The sequence below is a fragment of the Python bivittatus genome, unplaced genomic scaffold, assembly GCF_059951505.1.
Source record: "Python bivittatus isolate LINGU-HERP-01145 unplaced genomic scaffold, Pbiv_v1 ctg000840_np1212, whole genome shotgun sequence".
NCBI classification, from domain to species: Eukaryota; Metazoa; Chordata; class Lepidosauria; order Squamata; family Pythonidae; genus Python; species Python bivittatus.
Window position 1 is genome coordinate 42406332 of NW_028277113.1, and position 26462 is coordinate 42432793.

The 26462-nt window shown below is 36.2% G+C and overlaps 1 protein-coding gene across 1 annotated transcript in view; it reads left to right on the forward strand.

The window, feature by feature from the left end:
- SNTG1 (syntrophin gamma 1) overlaps positions 1-26462 on the forward strand; it is a 121456-nt gene that overhangs the window by 5221 nt on the left and 89773 nt on the right. The window contains exons 3-6 of the mRNA XM_007426567.3: positions 4111-4167; positions 7329-7386; positions 8268-8311; positions 8404-8445. Coding sequence (XP_007426629.1) covers positions 4111-4167; positions 7329-7386; positions 8268-8311; positions 8404-8445 — 201 coding nt within the window. The remainder of the gene's footprint in view (positions 1-4110; positions 4168-7328; positions 7387-8267; positions 8312-8403; positions 8446-26462) is intronic.

A 26462-nucleotide genomic window follows, 5' to 3' on the forward strand; every position in this document is an offset into this window, starting at 1 on the left:
AAAGGTTTATCTAATGCAATATCCTGTTTTTTCCCACAGAAATCAGCTGAATACTTAGAGAATGCTCACATGCAGGAAACTGGTCTTCAAACTGGTCTTCAAAGGCCAGTATTCTCAGGAAGTTCACCATTATGACCAGTAACTATAGATGAATTTATCTCCATGCATTCATTTAATTTTCTTATAATGAAGAAACACATATGACTAGTGAATATCTACCAAAAGACAAGCCCCTGAAGTTCAACAGCTGGGCCTCACCCCTTTTTCCCAGAGGACAGGCCTTCTTTTTTGGAGGGGATATATACTTAAATATCTCACTGAACGTTTTGAATTCCAACTGAACAATTTATGCCGTTCCTTCAATACTTGCAGATTTGCAGAGAACTGGTAGACTCATCTTCACTAGATATGTGGAGACTAGTTAGGCATCTCTGATGCCTCACTGGGCCCCTTTCATCATTATGAAAATAAATGATGAATATATAAAGTGTAAGGTTTCTAGCATCAAAGAAAGAAATGACAAATGACACATAACACATACACACATACACAATGATGTTCTATATGTCATCTTTCTGGTAATGCTTACTATAGTTGTCTTAATTGACCTTTGAATGCTGTAAATTACTATGACTTCTGACCCTGTACTTCATGGTGCTGAGTCTCCATTTGTTTAACTGAAAAAGAATCTAAGATTTTTAAAAGATCACTAAGCCATAAACCTATCCTATTAGCAAATCATATCTGGTGTTACATATTAAACATTTCACAATTCCCCAATTACTTTTCTCTAAAAAGATAGAACTTCTATTACTTCTATTCTAGTTGACATTTAAATAATGACTTGACATACCTGGATAACATTTTTAATTTTCTCCATAGTGATGCATCCTGTCTTTTCAGAATGTTCTTGTAGAAGGCAATAGATGAAGTATTTCACTTGCTTAGCCCTGCTGAACATTATGCACAACATTATGTACAACTCATTAGCTAATTTACAGTATATCCATTGGATAATGGAATTTACTATTTTTACCAGAGAAATAGCTGCAGGTTTTTGTTTTTTCCTTAAGCTTTTATTACATGTCGGGGGTGGGTGGGGAAGAATAATTTAAACTTCACTGAGATACCTCTTCCAATGGCTTCCCAGTTTAGTTTTGTTCTGCTTTTTCTTTTTCCAATGAAGATAGTGTGGCCCCCGTCAGGTTAAATCTTCTGGGATATTCTGGCCGGGAAGGTCTTCATCATTCTGTACAGGACCACTCCCTTAAGGGAAATCAGAAAAAAAGGTGCTTTGGATTTCCCTATCCAAAGCCCAGAAGCAAATCTGATAACAAAGCAGAAATACCAGGGATAGCACTCCCACCATGCAGTTTTGCACATGGGGAAGTTTGAAGGAGAAATTTGCTTAAAATAAATCTCTGGATAGAAATGTATTGGGAAAGGGATATAGGAAGAGCTGGGGAAAGCAATGAGCACACACAGAATTCCAAACAAAATCTACAATGTTGGTCTAACTAAACAAGTCCCACAGACTTGGGCCCAGATCTTGGGCCCAGAAACATAGGCAAGGCTCACTGCAGTCAAAATGGCACCGCATTCAAGTTGGCTCCAAAGATACTGCTGGAGGATGGTTAACCTAGCTTCTTCCCCCTTATTTCTTCTGTCTTCTTTTTCCTGTTCAGCTATAGTTTAAATGTTTTGTAGAAGACAGAAGAAAACCCTAGCTTTTGGGGGGACATGTCAGTTGTTTGAACCAATCAGACAAAACACTCAGTTTCAGATTCCTGGGGGGAAAAAAAAAAAGCAGAAACTACAAAATAGGCTGTTGGGTCATATCAAAATATAGGAATTTGTCACACCTCTTTATATTCCTTTTTTCCCCTTTAGGATAGGATCCTAAAAAGCAAGAATGCACTCTTATTCTTATTAGTTGCCAACATAACACCTATTATTTGGCCACACACTGGTCAGGTTTGTGGATGATACTAAATTATTCAGTGTACAGTAGCAAAAACTAAAAATGACTATGAAAAGCTCCAGAAAGACTGTTTTAACTGGATGGATTTTAACTGGATGTATCTGGTTAATTATAACCAAATGGTAATTATCTATGGCTCTGTTTAAATAAGTCTAAAGTGATGCACATTGGGGTATAAAACCTAATTTTATATAATTGTCTCTAACTATCCAGGAAAAATAAAATAAGTCTGATGTGAAAAAAAAAAAAAACACTTTTGAGTCATAGTGGAGAGCTCAATGAGGATGTTATCTAAGTGTGCGGCAGGTATGAAAAAGGAAAATCCATGCCAAGGATGATTAAAAATCAGATTGCAAATAGAACTGCAAGCATTGTATTGCCTTCATACAAATTGGTAGATATTCCATATTGGAACTATTTTGTATAGCTCTAGTTCCTGTGTTTGAAAAAAGGATACAGAATGAGAAATACAGAATATGTAATTTGTTTGAATAAGAAATACAGAACAGGCAAACAAAATGGTCAGGGAGCTTGAACATCTTCCTTATGAGAAAAGGCTAGAGCATTTGAGTTTCTTAGAAAATTGTGGACATGGTCAAGGTTTATAACATAATGGATAGTATGAAAATAGACGTATCTCAGAACACTAAGACAAGAGGTCAGTCAAGGAAGCTGCTTGGAAGATTTAAAAGAGACAGTGTTTTATATGTTCTTCACCCAGAATAGAATTAATCTGTGGTGATGGCTATTAATTTGGATAACTTTAAAGAGGATCAGCTAAATTCACAGAACACAGCTCTGTCATCTAGAAATGTCAGTATTACACTTGCACCGGGGAAAACTGCCTACAAATACCCACTACATGGGAACAATGTTGGAAGATAAGAGCCACTTTCTGTGAATTTGTTCAATTTCTTTTTAAATCAATATTAATGGTCAATGCCACAAGTTAATTATGCCTGTATACACCTGGTTAACCTTATGACAAACAAAATGTTGAATTTATGTAGGCTTTAACCTAATCCAGCAGGGCTATTCATGGGCTTTTATGCTGACTTAAAAAGAAACGCTTTGCAGGTCAGTGGAACATTTGAGAAGGCCTCATTTCTAATTACAGAGAATTAGATGTTGAAAAATGACTACATATATATCTTTGTGTTATATTTTTATAGCTGGATCATCTAGAATTCCAGAAAATAAATAAAATACAATAAAATAAATAAGTTAAGTACAGGTAGACCTCACCTAACGAGGATAATTGGGACTGGAGTTTCCATTGCTAATCAATGCAGTCGTAAAGCATGATGTCACATGACTGCATTGCTTAGCAGTGGCAATCCTGGCACTCCTGGCACTGCCCAAGTAAAGTCAGGGGAACCCAGCAGGAAGTTGCAAGTCCCAGGCTGCTCGCAAGCAGGCTGTGGGCAAGTAAGTGGCTGCTGATGGGTGCGGCAGGGTGTGGGAGGGGCCAGAGTGGCACAGCGCGAGCATGGTGGGCTTGGGGTGTCTGCTGCAGGTAGTGGGAGGGTATGCAAAGGGCTGGTGTGGTGCGAGCATGGCAGGCTTTTGGTGGCTGCTGCAAGGTGCACAAGGATGACAAGGGGCCAGCGAGGTGCTGTGTGAATCTGGCAGGGGTGGGGGTGGCTGCTGCCAGGTGGGGGAGACTTACCAGAGTGACTTGTGATCTTCCCTGCCCTGCCATTGACTTTGCTTGTGGGAAGCCAGCAGGGAAAGTTGCAAATGGCGTGACTGCAGGACACTGCAACTGTCGTAAGTGTGAGCTGGTGGCCAAGTGCTCAGATCACGATCACGTGACTGTGGGGCAGCTGGAATGGCCGGAACTTCAAGGACCAGTTGTAAGTATCACTTGTTCAAGTGCTGTCATAACTTCAAATGGTCACTGAATGAGTGGTTGTTAACCGAGGACTACCTGTATTTGTATCTTGCAATTCATGATTGACACTTTAGGTAAATATATTTTGCAATTTCATAATTATGATAATACATATATTATATGAAATTCAAAACTTCAGAGTGATTATGTAGCACCAAAGCCAAGAAGAGCCAATGCAGTGTGATTGTGGCTGATTTTAAGGAAATATTTAAAACTGAATCTGATTTCTTTTCAGGAAAGAACTGTAACAATTAGAAGACAAACTGTAGGAGGATTTGGATTAAGTATAAAGGTAGTATGGTATCCTTCCTGTTGTTTTATATATATGTGTGTCTCTGTGTGTATCAGGCATGGATTTTATCTTTTAGGGAATATGTTTAATAAGATCAATGGTTTTGATCTTATTTGTCCATTCAGTGTGCCATGAAAGCTTTTTTTAGAGATTTATTTACCTTTATAATAGGCAATCAGCTAAAACTGTGGCCTTTTCTTAAGTGGCACTTAAAATGTGTATTAATGCAAGCTGAATTAAAATAGCTGTCACATTACAGCCCATGAGCTAATCAACAATTCTGCATTAATTTCAAACTTGCTTGCTAATAAGACTGAAAATGTTATTATTTTTCCAGTATCAATTTCACTATAGGTAGATATATTAAATTATACAACTATCTTAGGAATAAAAAGAAAGGAAAATAAGTTGAGAATGCTATGCTTAAATATAAGGCATTGGGCATTTCCTTATTCTTTTGTTATAAACAAAATCATGTGTCATTATAAAATAGAGTGCTCCAAAAAATTAAGTTTTACTGTCCTTTAATGCAGTGAGTGATAAATATAAAGCATGAATTTATTCTCCCCTGAAATAATTACATAAAGCTTGAAAAAGGAAATGTATTACAGCTAGTCCTCGACTTACGACCGTTTGTTCAGTGAACATTCAAAATTATGACAGCACTGAATTAATGGTGGTTATGATTGGTCTTTGGAGTTCCAGCTGTGCCAGCACCCCCATGGTCACCCAATCACAATCTGGGTGCTTAGCAACCCATTTGCACTTACAATCGGTTGTCAAGCACCCCGCAATCACATGATCACCATTTGTAACCTTCCATGCTGGCTTCCCCAGAAAGTCAAAAGGGAAGCCAGCAGGGAAGATCACAAGTTGCTGTGGTAGGTTTCCCCCTCCCACGTGCCCTCCCTCAGCCCCTCTGCACTCGTGCCACGCTGGCCACTCACACACCCTTGTGCACCCTCCCTGACTGGCACTGCATCCCCATGCACTCTCCCCCATGCCCCTGCCCATCCTCTCGCTCCTTCCCCCACCTGGCAACAGCACTTACCTGCCTGCGGGCCTGGGACTTGCAACTTCCTGCTGGTTTCCCCACTGTCTTTGGTTATGGGAAGCCAGCAGGCAGTTGCTTCGGCTAACAACCATGGGATTCAGTTAATGATGGCAATTGGGACTGCAGGGATTGCTGTTGCTAAGTGATGCAGTTGTGCTTTATGACTGCATCTCTTAGTGTCAGAAATTCCAGTCCTAATTGCCATCATAAGTTGACGACTACCTGTAATAGGTTGTTCTCTAATGCTTTTCATATTTACGTTTCTTTACTAAAAGTTACAGTCAAAACATCAATATTTGCTGGTGTTTCTAGCAAATTAAAAAAAAAATCACATTCTGAGGGAATTAGGTTTTGTAGTTGCCTTGTTTCTGCTTCTTGAGTTATTCTAATAATTTTTCAAACCTAAATGTGAATAGCTGGCTATCTCAAAATGGAAGCTAAAGGTCTGATGCAAAAGGTGCACAGATTTCGTTGCACTCTTGTCACACTTTGGAACTGGCCATAATTCTGAAGACTTATTATTCAAGTGTTACTTTTGTTCATTCAATCCAACACACAAGAAATGGCAAACAGCTCCTTCTCTTTTGTGTACCTTCAGTGTGAGATGATAGCAACACTGGTGACATCACAAAGAGCTGGTCTCCATGCATTTAGTGTGATTCTCTGCAGAAGAGAACTTTGATGTATGAATGAATGCTTTCACCATAAGAGTTCCAGTTCACATGGAAATAATAAGGCTTCTCCCTGCAGATGACAGCATTTTAAGCATGAAGATTGTACCTTCATTCATACCATTAGTATGATGAGACATAGGGAGGAGCTGTTTTAAGCTGTTTGCATGCCACACTGAATGTGCAAAGACAATGACTGAATGGGCTTATCTCATTAACCTCTCTCTTCTTCCTCCTGTCATGCCTCAGAATAACATTCCCCAACTCCTAGAAATGCATCTTCTTCCTGCCTTCAGAATTAACTCAATGGCCCCTCCTCTGAAGGTGTCCATCAAATCCTAGGTTTTTTAAAGTTAGAAACAATTCATTTATCTTGGCTTTTGATACTGCTGTCTTGATCGTTGCTTTGAGCTTCCGCTTAACTCATGTTATCATTTTAAGATTCTGTGTTATCAAAGTTGGTTTAATCAAACTATACCAGCAATTCTAAATCTGTTTTTCTAAAGAGGTAGATAGTGTTCATGTTCAGAGCAATCTCTAATACAAAGAAATTCAGGTGAATGTTGTAGATTTGATTACATATTGGATGTGATCCACACAAGATAGTTCTATTTTTACACATAAAAAAAAAATCTCAAGAAGCCAATAAATATTTAGACAAAAAAATGTTTTATTAAATAACCCCCAAAGGTGCTATGCTTGAATAATGCATTTTTGGTGTTGAAAAGCCAAACCAGGCTGTTTAAAAAATGAATCAATTTACACTTTCAAAGCCTCTGTCCCTCGCTCCTTTTCTTTCTATATGTATAAATGCACTGTTTAAAAACAAAGTAATGTGACTTCAGTATATTCTGCTTTTCATTTCTTTTTTTACCCCTCAATGTGAAACAGTCATTTGTTATCTTTCAGTTATTTTCTTTTGTTCCAGATTTCCTATTCATTTTTCTTACTGACTTTTGTACATGTAAGAATGGAAAACAGAAAATCTAAAATAATCAAGGCAAGCTTGGTTTGCATTCCATTTAATCTCGCATCCAAAAGTGTTGCCTTCCGTTGAATGCTTTTGTTTGTCTGTGCCTTGCCAGCAGGACAAGAAAATGTTCACAGCATCACCCCCGTTTCAGAATTAGGCCCATTTGCTTTTCATAAAGTGGATTTGATACCATAATATGAAAAATCTGGAGAAACCTGTAGTGAGTTTTCATTCCTTTGTCAACAATTCCTCATTTTTTTTGTATATGTGCAACTCTCTTGATATTGCCAACAATTTTTTTCCTCCTTGACAAAAGGACTTATTAACAAAAAGAACCATGAAAACAGATATTTTACTCATTCTGATTTTTTTTAAAAAAGAAGCTAAAACTAAAGAAATGTAATTATACAGTATTTATAACTTAACAGTAGACTCAATGAAGTATGATCTCTTTATCTCATAGGGAGGAGCAGAGCACAATATTCCTGTGGTTGTTTCTAAAATTTCCAAAGAACAACGGGGTAAGTTGTTATTCAGTATCTTTAATATAATTAATGATGTGTTTATTTTTTTTGCATGGATTCACAGTCTATTTGTTGGGGGAGGGAATTTCATTATAAATGTGACCACAACATTTTTAATGGCAGGAGATTTCTCTTCATTCATTCATTTATTCATTAACTCATTCATTCATTCATTCATTCATTCATTCAATTTGTATGGCTGCCTACTCACCAGGGCTAAAAGCTCTAGAATTCAAAAAAGAAAACAATAAAATAATAACATAGACCAGTCCAGAGACAAAACACACACACAAAATTAAAATGGATTTATATAATATTCTGGGTCAGCTCCTGGGAGATGAACCAGTTCTTCAAGGTCTTCTTCAGGGCTGGTGAGATCAAGGCCATCTGAATTTTAGGGAATACATGATCCACAGAGCAGCTATCATGACAAAGAACACCATCTGGATCCCATCAGATCAGACACCATTTAATTGCTGGGACCTGGAGTATCTGAAGTCTTTGCGATTTTGTAGGATAGACAGAGATAACTGGAGATAGTCCCCCTTTTATTGTCTGCCGCATTTCTTGGTTTGTGAACATGTAAGCTTAGATTGTTGTTTTAGATTTTTTTAGGGAAATCAATTAAAGCACTGTGTTTGGCTATGGGATAAAACTGCACTTTTTTTTCCAATCATTTTTCATTGTTCTGTTTACATACTGTCCCACTGATGCTGCCAATGGAAAATTATAGAGAAGGCTGAAATGAAAAAAGTGTCCTTCCTTCTTTTCTCCTTGTCTTCCTTCCTTCCTTCCTTCCTTCCTTCCTTCCTTCCTTCCTTCCTTCCTTCCTTCCTTCCTTCCTTCCTTCCTCTTCGTTTCCTCATTCTTTCTGTCAGCGGAACTCTCAGGCCTACTGTTCATAGGAGATGCAATTCTACAGGTAGGCAAACAGATTTTTTTTGTCAGATCTTATTTATTTATTCCTCCTGCATGCAAAGCAATTTCCTCAAATTATTATTTCTTCCTCAACAGATTAATGGAATTAATGTAAGAAAATGCAGGCATGAAGAAGTGGTGAGCTTTTATAACCTTTTCTAACCCATTCCAGTTTCTAATGTAACTTAATGCAGCTGCACTTTTATTAAAGTGTTCATTATGCTTCTAAGTAATTTAACGCTTTTCTCTGAGGTTGTTAAATGATTATAATATTATAATATTTGGATAGTGTACCTTCTTCACTGATGTGACATCAGTCATATTATATTCAGATTTTGCCATTGATTCTTTTTTTTATTTTTCTCCTGTATTGGAGGGATTTTGTAGGCACAAAGTTGTGAGAAAACATTGACTTTTGCCAGTGCATTTTTCCCATTTTTTTTTTAAATTAGCAGTGAAAATTCTTTTGTTAAACCTATTTACTTTAAATCCTCCAGAACAGGAGAAAATGTCATTTTTCTGTCACCTGTAACAGTTGAGACTATTTCCTTTTTGCCTAGTCTGAGAATCTGTGTAGGCTTGGAATATTGCAAGTGAAAACTAAACCCTCCTGTTTTCTCTTATAGGTCTCACTTTAATAAAACAAATGACAGTGTTACTTATAGGATAGCAATTTATTTTGAAGGTTTTTTAAAGTGTTATTTTAGACCTTAAGGCTTTACAAGGACGTTGAAGCTCTTTCCTGGAAAAATAAATAGTGTTTAATAAGTTAATTACAGGCATAAAATACATATAAAAGTCACAACCTTGATGTGAAGATAAAGGAACCTTTTCACTTTTGCACCTCATTATACCTGTTATTGGAACTGGAAGTAAAATTCTTACTTGTGCTAATAGGAACCTTTCTTCAGTGTAAATAGCTGGTATGAAGGCCCAGGTCTGGTCCAGATTGTTATTATAACGGGAGATAAAATGTTAAAGTCTCTCTTATCCCACCAAAGTATTGATCCATGCCAGATGACTTGTTCTTGTTACTGAGTTTTACTTGCCTGTGGGGCTTCTATTTTAGCTAGCTACGTAAAAAAAAAAAAAAAAGGCGGGGGGAGTATAACCAAAGAATTTAAGACTGTGTTCAGGAGTGGGAGGCAACTTTTTTCAGTCAGGGACCACACATTTTAAAAATAAAGTTGACAGAAGACTACAGGACACAGTGAAATTATAGGAATGATTTTTTTTCTTAATGTTTAACTTTCTCTTGCTGGTTGTTGGGTTCCAAGTTACATACAACATATATGCATATATTTGTATATGTGTATAAAAATATACATAAACATATACATATTTATGTGCATATATATTTATATAAACCCCCAATAAGTACATGAGGCCACACAGTGACTTCCTACACCCATTTTGCTCCTTTGGAAGCACTAGAAGAAGTAGAAGCAGCCTGCAATGTATCATATCACCCCACTACATAAACTGGGGACAGTTGGCCACCTGCCCTTGCTTTATGATCAGGATGTAAAGGACTTAACTATTTCTTTAGATAAACTGTGAGAGGATTCTAATTAAGTTATGGTACAAACCACAGACCAAGAGACTGAATACTTTTCTTTGATATTTACACAATGTTAGTTTGTGATATAAAACATATACTTCTACTGTGTATATAATAATATACAAATAATCTGTCTGTGTCTAATTATAAGTGATAATAGTATAGTGATAAGTGAAAAAGTGACAATATTCAACAGTTATAAGTTTCCTTTTTCCCCTGTGTTTCGTTAAATGCCCACCTTTCACAAAAATAAAGGCAATCTTTTTCAAGCCTTGTAATTGCTCCCTTTACTGAGTTGCTCCTCTAGCTCTCAGTCCTTCTCAGTTCATAGGACAGAGAAGACAATTACTTGTTGCTGGCTGGATCTGGTTTGCATCTTTGGAAGGCTTGTGAGGCCGTAAGGCTCTGCTACTCCCCCTGCACCCCAGTAGTAGCTTCTGAGGTTTGTTGCTCACTCTACCAACTGTTTTGGTCTCACCTCCTTCGCTCATGACTAGCTGCTGTAGCTCTCCAAGGCACACTCCTTTCTCTTTTCCAACAACACTGATGCTTTTCAGCATTCCTCCTTTATCTTCCTGCAGTACAGGTGTGGTCCTTTGCTCTCAGAAAGTCCCAGGAAACAATCCATAAGGAAGGAACACACTTCATAAGGAAGGAAAACTCAGGTAGCAACGTTAAGTCTTTCCTTCCAGATTCCTCCCCCTTTTATTGAGGGTCCCTGTACCCATCCAGCTTTTGTCCTCATTAGCTGCTTGACATGAGGCTTGTGGTTCTATACTCACTCCATAACAGGATAAGTAGTCTGCTAGGATGTTCCACTTTCCAGCTTGATGTTGAATGGTAAACATATATAGTTGTAACAGTAGGTACCATCTCGTAATCCTTGGGTTATTATTGTTCATTTGGTGGATCCCTATGAGTGGCTGATGGTTGGTGATGACTTGGAAATCTTGTCCCCATAAATAGGCTTTAAGCTCTTCAATAGCCCATTGTAGTGCTAAGGCTTCTTTTTTGATGCTATTATAAGTTTGCTATCATGGTGCCAATTTCTTGACCAAGTATATGACAAGATGATCTCCATTGTCATAGATCTGTACTGGGTCTGCTCCTAGTCCCACTCCAGATGCATCTAGGTAAACTATGAAGGGTTGAAGTTGATTCCACATAGGCCAAGCTTGTGGCAAAATGCATTTTTCAAGTCCTTAAATGTGCTTGTTCACATTTAGGAGTCCATTACACCTTTTTGGGTTCTGTCTTCCATGTAAGGTCTGTTAGAGCTTGAGCTCAGGTAGCAAAAAGGAAGATAAACCTACCATAATAGCTTACCAAACCTAAAAATGACTTGTCTTGCTTTTTGGTTTGAGGCCTATTTTCTCTACCTTTTCTGTATTTGGTTTAGTATCCCGTCTCCTACTATGTATCCTAAATACTGTTCTAAATAATAAAGTATCCTAAATACCTAATCTCTGTAAATCCCAATTGATATTTCTCAGGGTTTATAGTCTGACCTACTTCTTTTAAGCATGTCATGACTTTCTCCAAATGTTGTAAATGGCCCTCCCAGCTCAAGCTCTTACAGACTTTACATGGAAGTAATCTACATATGCTTCACACCAACTACCTCATCCTGGACCTATTCTATTCATAACCCTTTGGAAGGTTGTGGTGCCCCATATAAACCAAAAGGCATTTTTGTAAATTAAAAAAGACCCTGAAGGGTAGCAAGTGCCATTTTTTCTCTGGATTCCTTTTCTAATGGAATCTGCCTATAACCCTTCATCAGGTCAAGTGTTGAGAGATACCTGGCATTGCCAAATTGGTCTATTAACTCATCTATGTGTGGCACAGGATAACTACCAACCACAGCTATTTTATTTACTTGTCTCATATCTGCATATAGTCTAAGTTTCTCCTTTGGTTTGAGTGTTAGGGGAGCACTGTTCACTATATGATGTTTCTGTTATCCCCAATTCTAACATTTTCTCTATATCTTTTTGGAGAACAGCTAAGTTTTTCTGGGATTCTATATGGTCTCTGTCTGATAGGAGAGTTATTCCCTATGTCTATTCTATGTTCAATAAAATGTGTTGTTCCTGGTGTATCAGTAAATTAAACATATCTTTAAACTTTTTCACCAATTTTCTGAGATCCTCTTTCTGATTCTCATCTAACTCTGAGTTTATTTGACCTTGTATTAATTCTTCTACCTTCCCATTATTTGGTTGTTTCCTGACTAAAACTGTCTTGTTTCTTTGGGATACCATTTTCTTAAAATACAAGCATGATATATGTATCATATATATACATACACACACACACACATTTTCCTTAGCCCATGTCTACTTTAAAATCTACAGGCCCAGCCTGCTTTAAGATTTCATAAGGGCCCTTCTATTTAGCTTGAAGCTTACACTCTTAGTTGGGTAATAAGAGAAGAAGAAAAGAGCTCCTCTTTTCAATTCTTTTTTTCCTACTTTTTTATCAGACCATTGTGTTTGAAATTCTTGAGCTAACTTTAAATTTTCCTGATCTTACTGGGTCAGATTTGTTAATTTCTCTCTCTGTTCTAATATACATTCAACTACATTCTTAGGAAAAGAGCCATTTTGGTACATGAGAGCCAGTTTGGTGTAGTGGTTAAGGCATCAGGCTAGAAACTGGGAGATCGTGAGTTCTAGTCCCACCTTAGGCACGAAGCCAACTGGGTGGCCTTGAGCCAGTCACTTTCTCTCAGCCCTAGGAAGGAGGCAATGGCAAGCCACTTCCGAAAGACCTTGCCAAGAAAACTGCAGGGATAGCCCATGCAGTTACTAGGAGTCAAAAATGACTCAAAGGGTAACTTTGAACTGTATGATAGGTGACCTTGTGATATTCTAGAATAGAATTAAAGGCAAGAATATATATATAGATATATATATATATATAGAGAGAGAGAGATATTGCCATATATTAATCCACCTTTTATGACATCTAGAATATCACAAGGTTACCTACCAGTTCAAAGGGACTGAACCCTGTAGACACTTGGGGTACTTCTTTATAGGCAGATAACAAGTACAGTAGCGAAGTATCCCAGGATTTAGGATTTTGCCCAGTTTTAGCATTTATTTTAATGTCTGATTCATTCATTCAATTAATCCATTATTTTGAGGCTGATATGGGAAATAATCTCTTAAAACACACATACACAACCTAAAACTTTAATCTTTCTGAAAATTACAGGGATGTATTTTTTCTTTCCTCTACTTGGAATATGTTACTATCTTAGTACATATGAGGTACATTCAATAAGATCTTCCTTCTTGCATGAGACAAACAACATATAATTTAACATGTGTTTCTAACTTAAATTGTGTTAGAGAGATTGTTTTATATCTCTATAAATTATAGCTGCCTGTCCCCATGTAAAGGAACGAGTTCATTTTTTAAATATAATTGGTAAGAATCTCAGAGGTTTCTAGTTTAGGGATCCAAATGTAGTTTAGGGATACAAGTATGTGGGAAGAAAATAATGATCTAATTAAAAAGCAGCTTGATGGTTTACAGATGTTGATGTCTACAAAGGAATGTAATCCTATTCTCTATCTGCTTTAATTTTCCTGATCAATAAAGGTTTGACCCTATTAAAATGTATCTGTTAAATGAAAGCTGTTGGATATTGTTGACAAGGTATTGTTTTCCATGCTTCATGGAATATGAATGCTCCCCAAATCTTTTAAACCAAATATACTCTTCATGGTGATTTTTAAATGTATCATATTATAGGTGTTTTTTTTTAAGTACCAACTATAAAATGTGTTAAATGTCTCATTTTAATAACTTCAAAATCCCTGTTGGATTTTCATGACAGAAGAAGCCATTTTAAACAATCTTTTTAATTTGTTGGCAAAAGCTATTTTTACAGCCAGGGTAGTTTGAAAGTCTTTAGGGGGATATCCTGTAGGTTTTACTTTTTAATATTAGATAATTGTTTCTTTAGAATGTGGTTTACCTGGATGTAAAATATAGTTTTATTCAACCAAGTTTCAATCTATTTCCTTTTAATACTTTTTCTCCCTATTCCCCAATCAAATTAAAGTTGACTTCAAGGAGAAGATCATTTATGACTGGGAGAAAGCCATGAGAAGACCTACTGAAACCCACTCAAAGAACCCCATTTCCAATCTTCCAATCAAGGCAGCCACGTATAGTTTAAAAATTTAAATGCAAAAATCATATCTCCTTGTGTACTTTTACAACAGCTTCTCTTTAATAACAGAAACAAACAAGCTTGGATTTAGAATCCTAAGAAGACATTCTATTCAAAGAAATATTAGAAATAAATTCTGTTTTTAAAGTAAGTTTATTATTAAAAAGTGGAAGAAATAGCATAAACTTTGACAGATATCTTCTTAACTGTTTGGATAAGTTCTCAAATCTTGGCTAAGTTTTCAAAAAGTTCTGAAAGCCTTTGTTCAGGCCAATTAAAACAGCATAATGTAACTCTGATTCAAAATATCTTAATTCAGATCTGGAATAAATATCTGTTTCTTCCTTTACAACTGTCAGATAGAACCATCACATAACAAGTAAGAAAGACTTCGCTTGTGATTCACAGAGATAGGATTAACCCACACCTTTATGAAGGGCATCTTGTAGCATCCATCATGGCTACACTCCTTACTAATGAATGTGGCAAATGCATGCAGCCTCCACGTGACCTTGCAACATAGTGTTTATCAACTTTAATTATTATCTTTATGTTTCATTTTGCTAAAGATATATTTTCTAAAAATGGCATTATTTGTTTTTGAAGGAGTGGGCCAAGTGAAATTTTAGAAGAATATAAAGAGGTAATTTGCTGTGCCCTTTTAATTGCTTAGTGTCTATGTCAGCTGTGATTTGAAAATGTTCAACCAGCTATCGTCTGAAACTGATGTGAAAAGAACTATAATTTCCATGTTGTTATTTTATAGTGTCAGCAATGTTCTCTTTTTCTTGTGATCTAGATTCTATTGCTGCAGTTAAATATTTGTTTATGTTTATTATGCAGTAATGTAATAATTTTAAATGTAGATAGGCACAGAGTGTATAATGAAATCCAAATTATAAAAAGAGAACATTTCCCCCTCTAGCCTTTATCAAACTGGGGCTTCTGGTCAAGTAAATGTTTAGGGTAGGATCCTTCACCTTAAGTCAACAGGGACTTTTATGTACTATGCCCCCTAACCACTTTTATTCCTCATATAGAGTGGTTAGATAGCTACATATGGCTAATAAAAGTCCTGTTACTAGCCCCTTCTGTTAACTGTTGCCTTCTTGGTCATTAATAAATGTTTTAATGATCAACAACTAAATTTTAAGATTATAAAGATGATTTTCCAGGATCAACACTAACAGCTAATCAACAAGAAAATAAACAGTAATCAATTCTAAACTAGATGGAGAGCAGTTCCAAATAAATTTAATTTGCTCAGTTATACCATTAACTGATTAGTTTACCTTAAAGTAATAATCTGTGTAAGGATTTGGGGTGGGGAGTGTAATTTTTAAAAATGCTGTTACCATTCAGATATACATCTGTTTTACACATTAGACATCTACAGTGTTGTTAGCAGGAAAATCTAGCATTTGAAAAGCAGAGTAGATGCAGAATACTTAGTGGAGGAAGAATAATTGTTTTTTCACAGTTATCCTATTAATGAGTTATTCCTCTCCTTTCAGTTGAAACAGTAATGTTAGTGTTCTACCTCAAACTTATTAAAGGCAGGTGTTCTCAAAACTTTATTATACTGCTGTCCTGTACAGTGATACAATTCATTTATGGATACCCCTCTCCCCTCAATAAAATGAATTATTTCATTGGAATTAGGCTTGGTAAAAAAGAAATATTTATTACTTTAATCTATATATCAAATAAAACCATGATATAATCTTATAGCTTTATAAAATAAAATCATTTCATTAGAAGTAAGCAAAAAGAAAACATTAACATTTAAACCCATATTTTTAATGGGAAGGATAAGTTTGCTTACTTTTATGAAATTCCTGAACTTGACTTTCATTTTGAAAGCAATTTCGTTCTAGTAAATCAGGAAAAAATGGTATTTGCTTTGCTTAAACCAGCTTCTCTTAAAATGCTGCAACTTGCAGAACAGTGTCAGGATGTAAATTGCTTTTGGCTTCTCTCTCAGGACACTAAAATAATAAAGCCTATTTCCTTTCCATCTGCTCCTCCTTTCCCATCCATTGTAATTCCCTCTGGACAGTAAGTGTCAAGTCAGATGGTTAGAGCTCTGCATAAAAACATCATGCCCTTCAGGCATGATTGCCCTTCCTTTGAGAGAAGAATGTGGTTTGCTGAAAAAACAAAAAGAACCATTAGATTTCATATAGAGTTTTGGAATCGTTGCATGTTTTGCATTCATACTTTCTCAATTAAACTGGTAAATCTTCTCAAAAAAGAGTGCAAGGAAGGCCCTTTCCGGTGACCCTTGCGAGGGTTGTGACCCAGATTTTGAGAAATGCTGTGTAACATTATTGTTGTGTTATTTTGCTTTGCTTTGTCTGTTTGGGGATTCTTTATATTTAATCAGCAAAGTAGATAGGTTTGTATATTTTGCAGTACTTTTTTCTTGTTGCAGCCTGATTTCTACACTGTTCCCTTGTTTTCACTTTTTGTTCCAAACAAATACATAGCATCCTTCTGATGAGCCATCTGTTACTTCTCAAAGGCAAGGCTAACATAACATAGTTCTGTCATTTTGATACCTGTTTGTCAACAATAAGTCAGGCATCTCGCAGTAGAAACCCATATGGATATTAAATAATTTGTTATATCTGTTACTTCTAACTAATATAGCTATGGTTACATCAAAAAGAATGTACAGTGAGTGGTTAATCTACCTTGAAAAACTAGCTAAATACAGAAAACTTTATTGTAGATTATGTTTAGGTTTTTAAAAGAGTTGTATTTTAAATTAATCCAAGTCTCATGAAAGAAAAATAGCTGTTCTGCATACAGTGGTGACAATGTACACTAAGACAATATATTACTAATTTTATCAATAGTAGGACTACACAAAACTATTCAGAATGGTGCTTTGTTCTCTTTGCTACACACCTTTCTATACATGGGGCTTGAAGAATCAAAACACTATACATCCATTTCCAATTGGGGACATATTTTATATTCCATGCCAGGTAGCCAAATTCTACATGGAGTAAAGATGATTTTCATGGTGCAAAGTCAACTTGAAAAATCCCATGAAATCTGTGGATTGGACAACAAATCTTCTTGTTTTTTGCATTTAAACTTTCAGATTCAAAATGATTGACCATCACTGTTTTTCTAAATTCTGTCCTATTCTACTTATCCTGTAAGAACAACTTTAAATAATACTGCTTTAAAAATGTTGGGGTAGTGAGAAAAAAATTGGTATAGAACCGCTCACATTCAACAAAAATGTGCTGAAATCCATTCAGCGATAATAACAATCCTTAACTTTAATGCAGTTCTGTAAGATATGTAATTCAAGATACTTTGAATAAGGAGAAATTTACTATTAACCCTCCTTTAATAAATCATCAATTCTTCATAATAGTCTGGCTTTGTAATTCATATATTAATTCCAAATATTTTGTGTAAAAATTTCTTGTTAAATTGTTACAAAATCAGTTTCGTTATTTATATTTGAGCAGTCTGGAATAATTAATAAGCATAATTTTAAATACATGAACAACTAGGTGGTTTTGTAATTTAATGAAGACTTTACAAACCATGATTCCTTAATATATCTGGGTTAAAAGGCTTCACCACTGCAGAGCAATGTAGGTACTAGAAATGTCAGGTTTATATATAATTGGTGATGACTGCAAAAACTAAAGTTATAGATGGCCCCAATTGGCTTTGAAAGATGTGCACTGCATTGTTTTTACATATTCTATTTCAGCATGAAATAATTCTGTATTGATGAGTAATTTCATATTTCTTCAACAAAAAATATCCTGAATATGCAGTTATGTTTACCTGTGCATTTTTAGAGTTTCCTTTTATAGTTAACGATATTCTCCTGAAATGGTAGGCTCCAGATACTCTGGGACTGGAGCTTCTAGAAACCTGGCTTCTGACCATGCTTGTTGAAGAATTTTGGAAGCTACTCTCATAATGCATGTAAAAAGCATCAAGGCAGCTAAAGCTGGTTTATGGGATCATTTGTCGATTATTGCAATGGCACTTCAAATATCATGCTAGCAATTTTTGTACTATTGAAATCATAGATTCTTGTCCAGGGGAAAATGGTAACTGAAATGTTTCTATCTATAAAAACCTGACTCCAATAGAAATTATATCCTGAATGTTAATTAAGTGCTGACAAGGGTGTCTTTCACTAGGATTATTTTCTAATTAGGAATATGAAATGGAAGTAAAAGAAAAGCCACAATGGGACAAAATTAAAAATAAATTGTAAGAAAAACTATAATCTCCAAAGAGTGCAAAGTGCCATCCAAATGCTCGTCTTCAAATGCTCTGAACAATAAATACCACTTGCATTTAAGACTTTTATAAAAGTAGCACTATAATGCTGGTCTAATAGCTTTTGTTTTTATAATTATTTGTCAGTCTACAAATCTAGAAGCATCCACTATTTATAAGAATTAACTTAAGCAGATTTTTCTACTAACTGCCCATGTGTTTTGGTCTTAAACAAAAAGTCCAATTTAGGAAACAGATATAAATGTATCTGTTGAATGTTAAGATATATAAAGACACACACATTTACACACATACCCACACAAATTATACAAGGTATTTTATTAAAACTATATAGATTAACAATATAGCAAAACCTATGCCGCAGTCTTACACACTATGCAGAATGATACTCATATCCCCATATTACAGTGGTTTCAGACAAAAGTCGTATGGACAATGTGCACTTGTATGGCCAAGATCCCCAGACCAGAAAAGGCAAATTACTGACTCATACAGGTACTTATATACCCCCAAATGCATCCCCCAATAGCACATGTGCATAGAACATGAACAGATGGTGGTGTATCTGAGTTACAGCTCCCACTTTCTGTTAACCATGATCATGGGCATTACAACCTATAAATATTACCAGTTATGATCAATCTTGAACATACAAAAGAAAAGTGACTCTTCTTTCTGATAAGCAGAGCAGGTTGATCGAAAGATGATATTGGAAGCACTCTAAGGTGCAAGTTAGTAGAAAGTATTTCAACAAGTCATATATTGCTTTTCCTTATTATGCATTAAAGGTTTTAAACCACAATTCAGTTCATCTTTAGTGTTTTGCCCAGTAGAAAGGGAGTTAAAAATAGATTTATGAGATTCAATGTATTGCTGATATAACTGCTTACAAACGTGCAAAAATGTGTGTGAGAGAAACCAAAAGCTACTTTTAAGAGGTTTACAATCTATGCACCACAAATGCAGTGCAATTATTCATCTGTATATGAAAGGCTATCATTATGTGGATGGATTTAAGTAGTCAGGAAAGCAAATTTTCATACGGTTTGCAAGTGACAGACTAATTTTTTTCACTGCAGTACAGAAATATCTTTCTCAACAGACACTGAAGGCAGAACAGCCTTCATTATAAACCAAGATAGCTTCAAGTATTTATCAGAAGCATTACTTCAGAAACAGATTTGTCAAAGGATTTTGGTTTATGCCATTGTCAAGTTCTGAAGAACTAAGCCGGGGATGAGGGGGAAAGTTCATTGACGTTCTAGAAGGTTTTTGTTCTATCCATTAAGTTACTTCTCAATAAAAATATTTTGAATTTGAGATACTGAATTTTAAGATTACCTTAGGGAGTGGCTTATAAGTAAAGCTGACTAATATATGTAAATCTGAGGAATCCCATTTTAAGAACAGTTATAACCAACATCATGCTGTATTCTATAATATGTGCTCATGGCTGACATCTTTATTAAATATTTTAAATGTGCTCATATACAGTTCAGTATCCAAAGAATAAGAAAACTATTTCCAATAGTTTGAGAGCAGCTTCATAACCATTACCTCCCTGTTCGTACCAGAACACAAAATCTACTACCTTTTGGAACTGAGTACAATTTTTAATATGACCCTAAGTTTTGTATAATGAAATTTTGTAAAAGTGTGAATTCAGCAGTGGCAAAAGAAATAACAATTAACCTCTTTTTCTTGAAGACCTATGGAAAATTGATGAACTATGGGGATTTGGAGAGCTAACCATAGTTTTTTAGTGTTTACTGTATGTGTACAAACACCCCACCCAGGAACACACTAACATAAACCAGAAGCTCACACAAGTCATATGGATCAAATATAGATGAGAAGGTACTTTTTCCTTGAAGGGGTGTATTTAAAAGAAAAAAAAATGGTCAAGCTAAATTCCTAATGAACAAATGGTCATGTCCATGTAATTTTCTTGACAACAATTTGAAATCGATTTACCACTGCCTTTTACCATTTCTTTTCCCCTATACTCCAGGCTTATCTCAAGTCCTAAGCTTTTCTGGTAATCTTCCATATAAGTACTAACTAAGTCCAACTCTACTTAGTAGTAGTAGTAGTAGTTTTTTTTAATCACCCTTCTATGTGTTCCCACCTTCTGTGACTTTTAAAAATTAAATATAGTTTAATATAGAGTAAATATAGTGGGGTGATGCAGGAGAGGAAGGGACATGAGATCCTTCCCGTTCTGTTGCAACAGCCTTCTTTTACTTGTAGAAATATGTCATTAGATTCTGCCCATAATTTCTAAAATTGCATTTCCCTGTAAATGATCAACATTCAGTGACCCTATTTGTTTATTTGTTTATTTATTTACATACACTTATTTAATTATTCATTTATTGTAGCTGAAGCACAAATAAATTATTAAAACTTTTGAGAAGTTGACACACAATGCACTTTTTTCAGGAACAGGCAATTGTGTCCCATAATGGTTTGTATATTTAGCCATTTTTATAAATATTTTAAGGAGTTCCTATTGCAGTACTTTGTGATATGATAGACTTTGTGCAGACTATTCAACTGTTCAGAAATGTGAGTTATAGTGGATAACTTAAGAATACAAATAAAGTAAGATTTATTTGATTGTGGCTGTGCTTCTCTAGCTAACTCATTAAGCATTAAACATTGCTTAGAAAAAATCTTGAAAAAAATCACAATACTATCATTTCTATTTTTGTGCTTTATTTTTGTTTCTCCTAATATATATGGATTCTTTGCTTTCCCTGACCAGATTTTCATTATAAAACTGTGCAACATTTACCTGACTAGATTTTCATTATAAAACATTTAAATTAATAAACACTGGTTTCTATCTATAATTATTTACAGTTTAAAATATACAGATTGGCTTCCTTTTTTCCTAGAAGAAAAACTTATAATAAACTGTCAGAAAACTAAAATTTTAGCATTTGCATGAAACTACCATAAAATCCATAATTGGCAAATTAAAGAGGATTCTGTAGAGCAGGTTTTCACTTATAAATACCTTAGAGTTCTGTTCCAGGCCTGCTGTCATGGAGGGTACACTTCTTATCTGGCTAGCATTGCTCAGTGCAGCTTCTTGGCTACCCTGAGATTCCACGACTCAAAGGGAGCACATTTCACCCTCACAGCTTGCAAGGTCTTTGTAGCTGAAGTCATTTTTCAGCTTCTCTGTGGTGTCCAAGGCTATACTTTAACATCCTTGAAGCTGTTCAGTCTGTTTATTTAAGCAATTCTTATAGTTCCAAGATGTATTAAAAAGGGTCCCTTACATTTAGAGAAAGGCTTGGTATCCATGGATGCTAGAGTTTAGTATCAATAGAAGTGAATATTGTAGCTCAGGGTTGACCTGTGGAGTCCTTGGGGTTCTCTGAACTTGGCTGTTTTCTTGCAAATGTTTCATTACCTGGCTAGTAACATCTTCAGTGCTAGAATGGAAAGGGGTTTGCTCTGTTTATATACAGTGGCATGCCTGCCAGTGTTGGTGGGGGTGGGGGTTTTGTTTTATTTTTTCCCTCTGGTAGTTCCTTGATTAGGGTATTGTTTACTGCTGATTGTATGTCTGGTGATAATCTTGGTGTTAACCTCTGCTTATCTGGGGGATGATTGCTGGTGAGGAGATCTGGTCTTTTTTTCCCTTTTTATTGTCTCTTTTGAATAGTGTGTAGATGTTGTTTATCTCTATGTGCCTGTTGATGTCTGCCTTGTCTGAATACCAAGCTTCCAGGAATTCCCTTGCATTTTTGGATTTAGCTTGGTCTAAGGTACTGGCAGTTTCCCAGTTGAAACTATGGTTAAGTCTGTCCATGTGTTGTGAGATTAAGGAGTTTTCATTGTGTCTTCTGACTGCTAGTTGGTGTTCATGGATGCGCTCTGCTAGCCTTCTGCCTGTCTGTCCTACGTAGTGGCTGTTACAGTCCTTACACTGTATGTTGTAGATGACTCCTGTTTTTTCTTCTTGGGTTACTGGTCTTTTGTTTGCTTAAGATGCTTTGGAGGACTTTAGTTGGTTTGTGTGCTATGGAGATGCCATGTGGTTGTAATAGTCTGTTGGTAGTTTCTGAGACGTTTCTGATGTATGGAAGTGTGATCCTTTTCATAGCTTGTGTTGGTTGTGTTGTAGTAGGTTGAGTGGTCAGGCACTTATTGATAAAGTTGTGTGGATATCCATTTTGTTGGAAAATGAAAAGGTGTCATCACTGTTATAATAAAAAAGGAACAACTAGAGAATACACATGAAACTATCAACAACATCTTCAAAAGAATAAAATTCACCAGAGAGGATGAAAACAACAACATACTACCCTTCCTGGATATCCTCATCAGCAGAGCAAACAACAGCAAATTAGAAACCCAAGTCTATTGGAAGACAACCCACACTAATCAAGTACTCCACTACCAAAGTAACAACCCAACTTCCCACAAGAGGAGCTGTGTAAGAACATTATTCAAACGAGCAAACACACTGCAGCAACCCAGAGGAGCAGAAAAAGGAAACAGATCACCTATACAATATCTGTGTAGGACTGTAACAACTACTATGTAGGACAGACAGGCAGAAGGCTAGCAGAGTGCATCCATGAACACCAACTAGCAGTCAGAAGACACAATGAAAACTCCTTAATCTCACAACACATGGACAGACTTAACCATAGTTTCAACTGGGAAACTGCCAGTACCTTAGACCAAGCTAAATCCAAAAATGCAAGGGAATTCCTGGAAGCTTGGTATTCAGACAAGGCAGACATCAACAGGCACATAGAGATAAACAACATCTACACACTATTCAAAAGAGACAATAAAAAGGGAAAAAAAGACCAGATCTCCTCACCAGCAATCATCCTCCAGATAAGCAGAGGTTAACACCAAGATTATCACCAGACATACAATCAGCAGTAAACAATACCCTAATCAAGGAACTACCAGAGGGAAAAAATAAAACAAAACCCCCACCCCCACCAACACTGGCAGGGCATGCCACTGTATATAAACAGAGAGCAAACCCCTTTCCATTCTAGCACTGAAGATGTTACCTAGCCAGGTAATGAAACGTTTTCAAGAAAATAGCCAAGCTCAGAGAACCCCAAGGACTCCAGAGCTTAGTATATGTCTTTAACCTCTGACTAAAGTTAATTTTCTTCCCAGTGGGTTTGGCTTCACTGGTTCTTACAAACCACTTTAAGTCAACCTGACTTAAAAAGCATGCTATCAGCAAGCTTCACTCCTTATGACTGTCTTTTTAGGATCCTCTGCCCATTAGGATTTGAAAATTTCAGAGGTGTACTAAAGCAGCATATCTGGGACATTAATCTTAAAATCAATCTAAGTCTGGTTCCCAGCTTTATGATTTATGGGACTTTTCAAAAAAGTTTTGTGTCAGATTCTTATTTCTCTTCCACACAGTTCTGAATTTTGTGGGGCTTTTACTTAGGCCAGCTTTGATATCATTGCTGTTTTGCTAGGGCTCTACAAAATACCTTCTTACACGACTGCTTGTGAGCCTGTTGGGGAGTAGCTGGGGGCTTAATAGAATCTCTGAGCCATAAGGTCATTTTCTACATTCTCTACAGGGAATCCCAGATAATTTTATCTTTCTTATCCTGAAGAAATTATCTGATGGAGAGCATGATTTTGATTTGTTGATTCTTAGTCTGACCAGGGTCCAGATATGTCTTCCTGGATTGTTCAGTTTTATGCTTCCATATGTACCATCCATCTTTCTTTGTGATTGAGGAAGTGTCTCTGTGTGTGTAATATGTGTATCAGATGAAGTATATTTAAAATATGAAAACAATGTCTGAAATATCTGCTTCTGGTACTTATTTATGATATTTCATTTTTATATACCATGGATTTCTGGCTGTTTAAATTCTACAAGAGTTGTCATGCTGATTTCTCACTTGTTGCCAGTATAGAGTTTAGTCTCAAGATAGGGATATATTACATCCTGTCTGTATGCTGATGAAAAATCTGTACACTGTGGTTGTTCGTGGAAGTGTCAGTCACTGGATTCTTTGACCCAGAAACTGCAACTACTGGTGTAGAAGCAACAAGTAAAAAATTAACCTGGGGCACTTATAAATCAGCATCAGCTTCAAAAAAGGGAGAGAAGGCTTGTTAGAAGGAGGACATTGGAATACAAAGATCTTCTATGAGACTAGGGAGCACATTTCAGTCCATTCCAGATGTTCCTTGAGACATCATATTTCCAGCTCATGACAAAGTAAAGAGAAGTTGTTATCTTGTCCACAGTAACCTGGAAAGAACATAAATTAAATATATTTAACTGCAGTGCTAGCTCTGAGGGGGTGCCTGAATGTGATACTTACTTGTAGATATGGGGATAATATTCTTCACTGGGGGGACATGGTGGCGCAGCGGCTTAATGAGGCTGAAAGTTGCCGGCCAGAAATGGTCGACGCTTCAGCGGTTCGAGTCCAGCCTTCGCGTTAAACAGGGTGAGCTCCTGTTTCCTCCCCAGTTCCTGTCAACCCAACAGTTCGAAAACTTACGTGAGTAGATAAATGGGTACTCTCACTCCGGTGGGAGGAAAAATGCTGGCGGCGCCTTGCAAAAAAGGAGTTGGGAGCAGTTGCCAGTAAGCGCGAAAAACCGCGCGCGCCCGAAAAGGGCGCAAAGCAACGGAAACCCCGCCTCCTACGCTCGCCAGCTGGGCTCTGCCCTAGGAAGGAGGCTCTGGCAAACCACTTCCGAAAAACAGTTGCCTTGAAAACTGCAAGGACTTGTCCAAGCAGTCACTGCAGGGTCAGCAATGACTGAGCGCAGACAAAAAAAAAATTCTTCACTAGCATCCTTCTTAATACATTTGGGATTTCAGGGAGATGAAGGACAAGCTCTAGACTATATATAAGCTAACTGACTGAATTTCAATCAGTTCAATTCAAAGTTCAGAACTTACTTTTTATTTTCACTTTCAGCTATGCTTCCTTAAATAACCCCATGGAATGCTAGGCGTGCTACGGAGTTGTATCGCTAATTAATTCTTTATGAATGTCTTGATTCATTCTTTCTCCTGTGTGGTTGCATATATGCCTCTAACTGTGTTTTGCTTTTTGTCATGGACACTCAACTACAAAGGTTATTTGATTCATAATAATTAATGACTCACATGTGTTTAATTTACTGCTTCCCAGAAAAATACAAGGAAAAAATGCTATTGAAGTAGTTTCTGTAGGCAGTAAGTACCTAGTTCAAAGATTGCTTTCATTGCTTCAGTGTGATGTTTATTTATTGCAAAACATACAAATTGTGAGCTTAATCAGTTGAATGAAATCTGGCCTTTAAGCTGTTATTTCTGCGGGGGGGGGGGGGAGGAGCTAAAGAAAATAAAATATTAATTAATAATATTCCCACTGCATTTCTCATTCTACACTTTATAGGAGATATGTATACCTATTTCCAAAATGGATTTCTGTTGGTTGAGAGCCATGGACATATATATTAAATTTCTTGTAGCAGAGGTTAAATGTTGCAAACTATATGATGAAAAGTAATTGCCAGTGAAATATACAGCAGCAGTGGAAAGGTTATATCCTCGTTTTTAAGAACAGTAGCAATTAACCCATAAGTAAATCATGCCCAGTTGATCCTATCTTTCCTATGTATTACTACCTATTAACCATTAAAAGCAGCAGTGAGCTGGCTTTGGAGATTAAGTCCCTTCCAAATAAGCATTAAGTGAAAATTCATTCTTTGTGTGGCTATTCCTATATGATTATACTTTAATGCAGATATCTGAGATAGAGGTGTAGACTTTATCCCAAAGGAATGCAGCAACTGGAAATAGTAGTATTCAGTGCTGAATAATTAAGAGGTAGGTGGCATAAAAGTTGAAAGAATTTCAGTAACATCAACCAAACATGTATAAACCACTGTACTCCACCAATATTCTTTTTATTAGTCAGAAAGGTTGGAGGTATATTACAGCACAAACAAATTTTTGTGAAGAGAAAGAAGTAAGTTGGGGGGAAAAATATCAATTACTTGACAAATAATCTCTAAACATAGGATTTAGTCATACTGGTTGGATGAATGCAGGAAACCTTCCAGAAGGAAGCTGCTAATGAACATGATGGAATC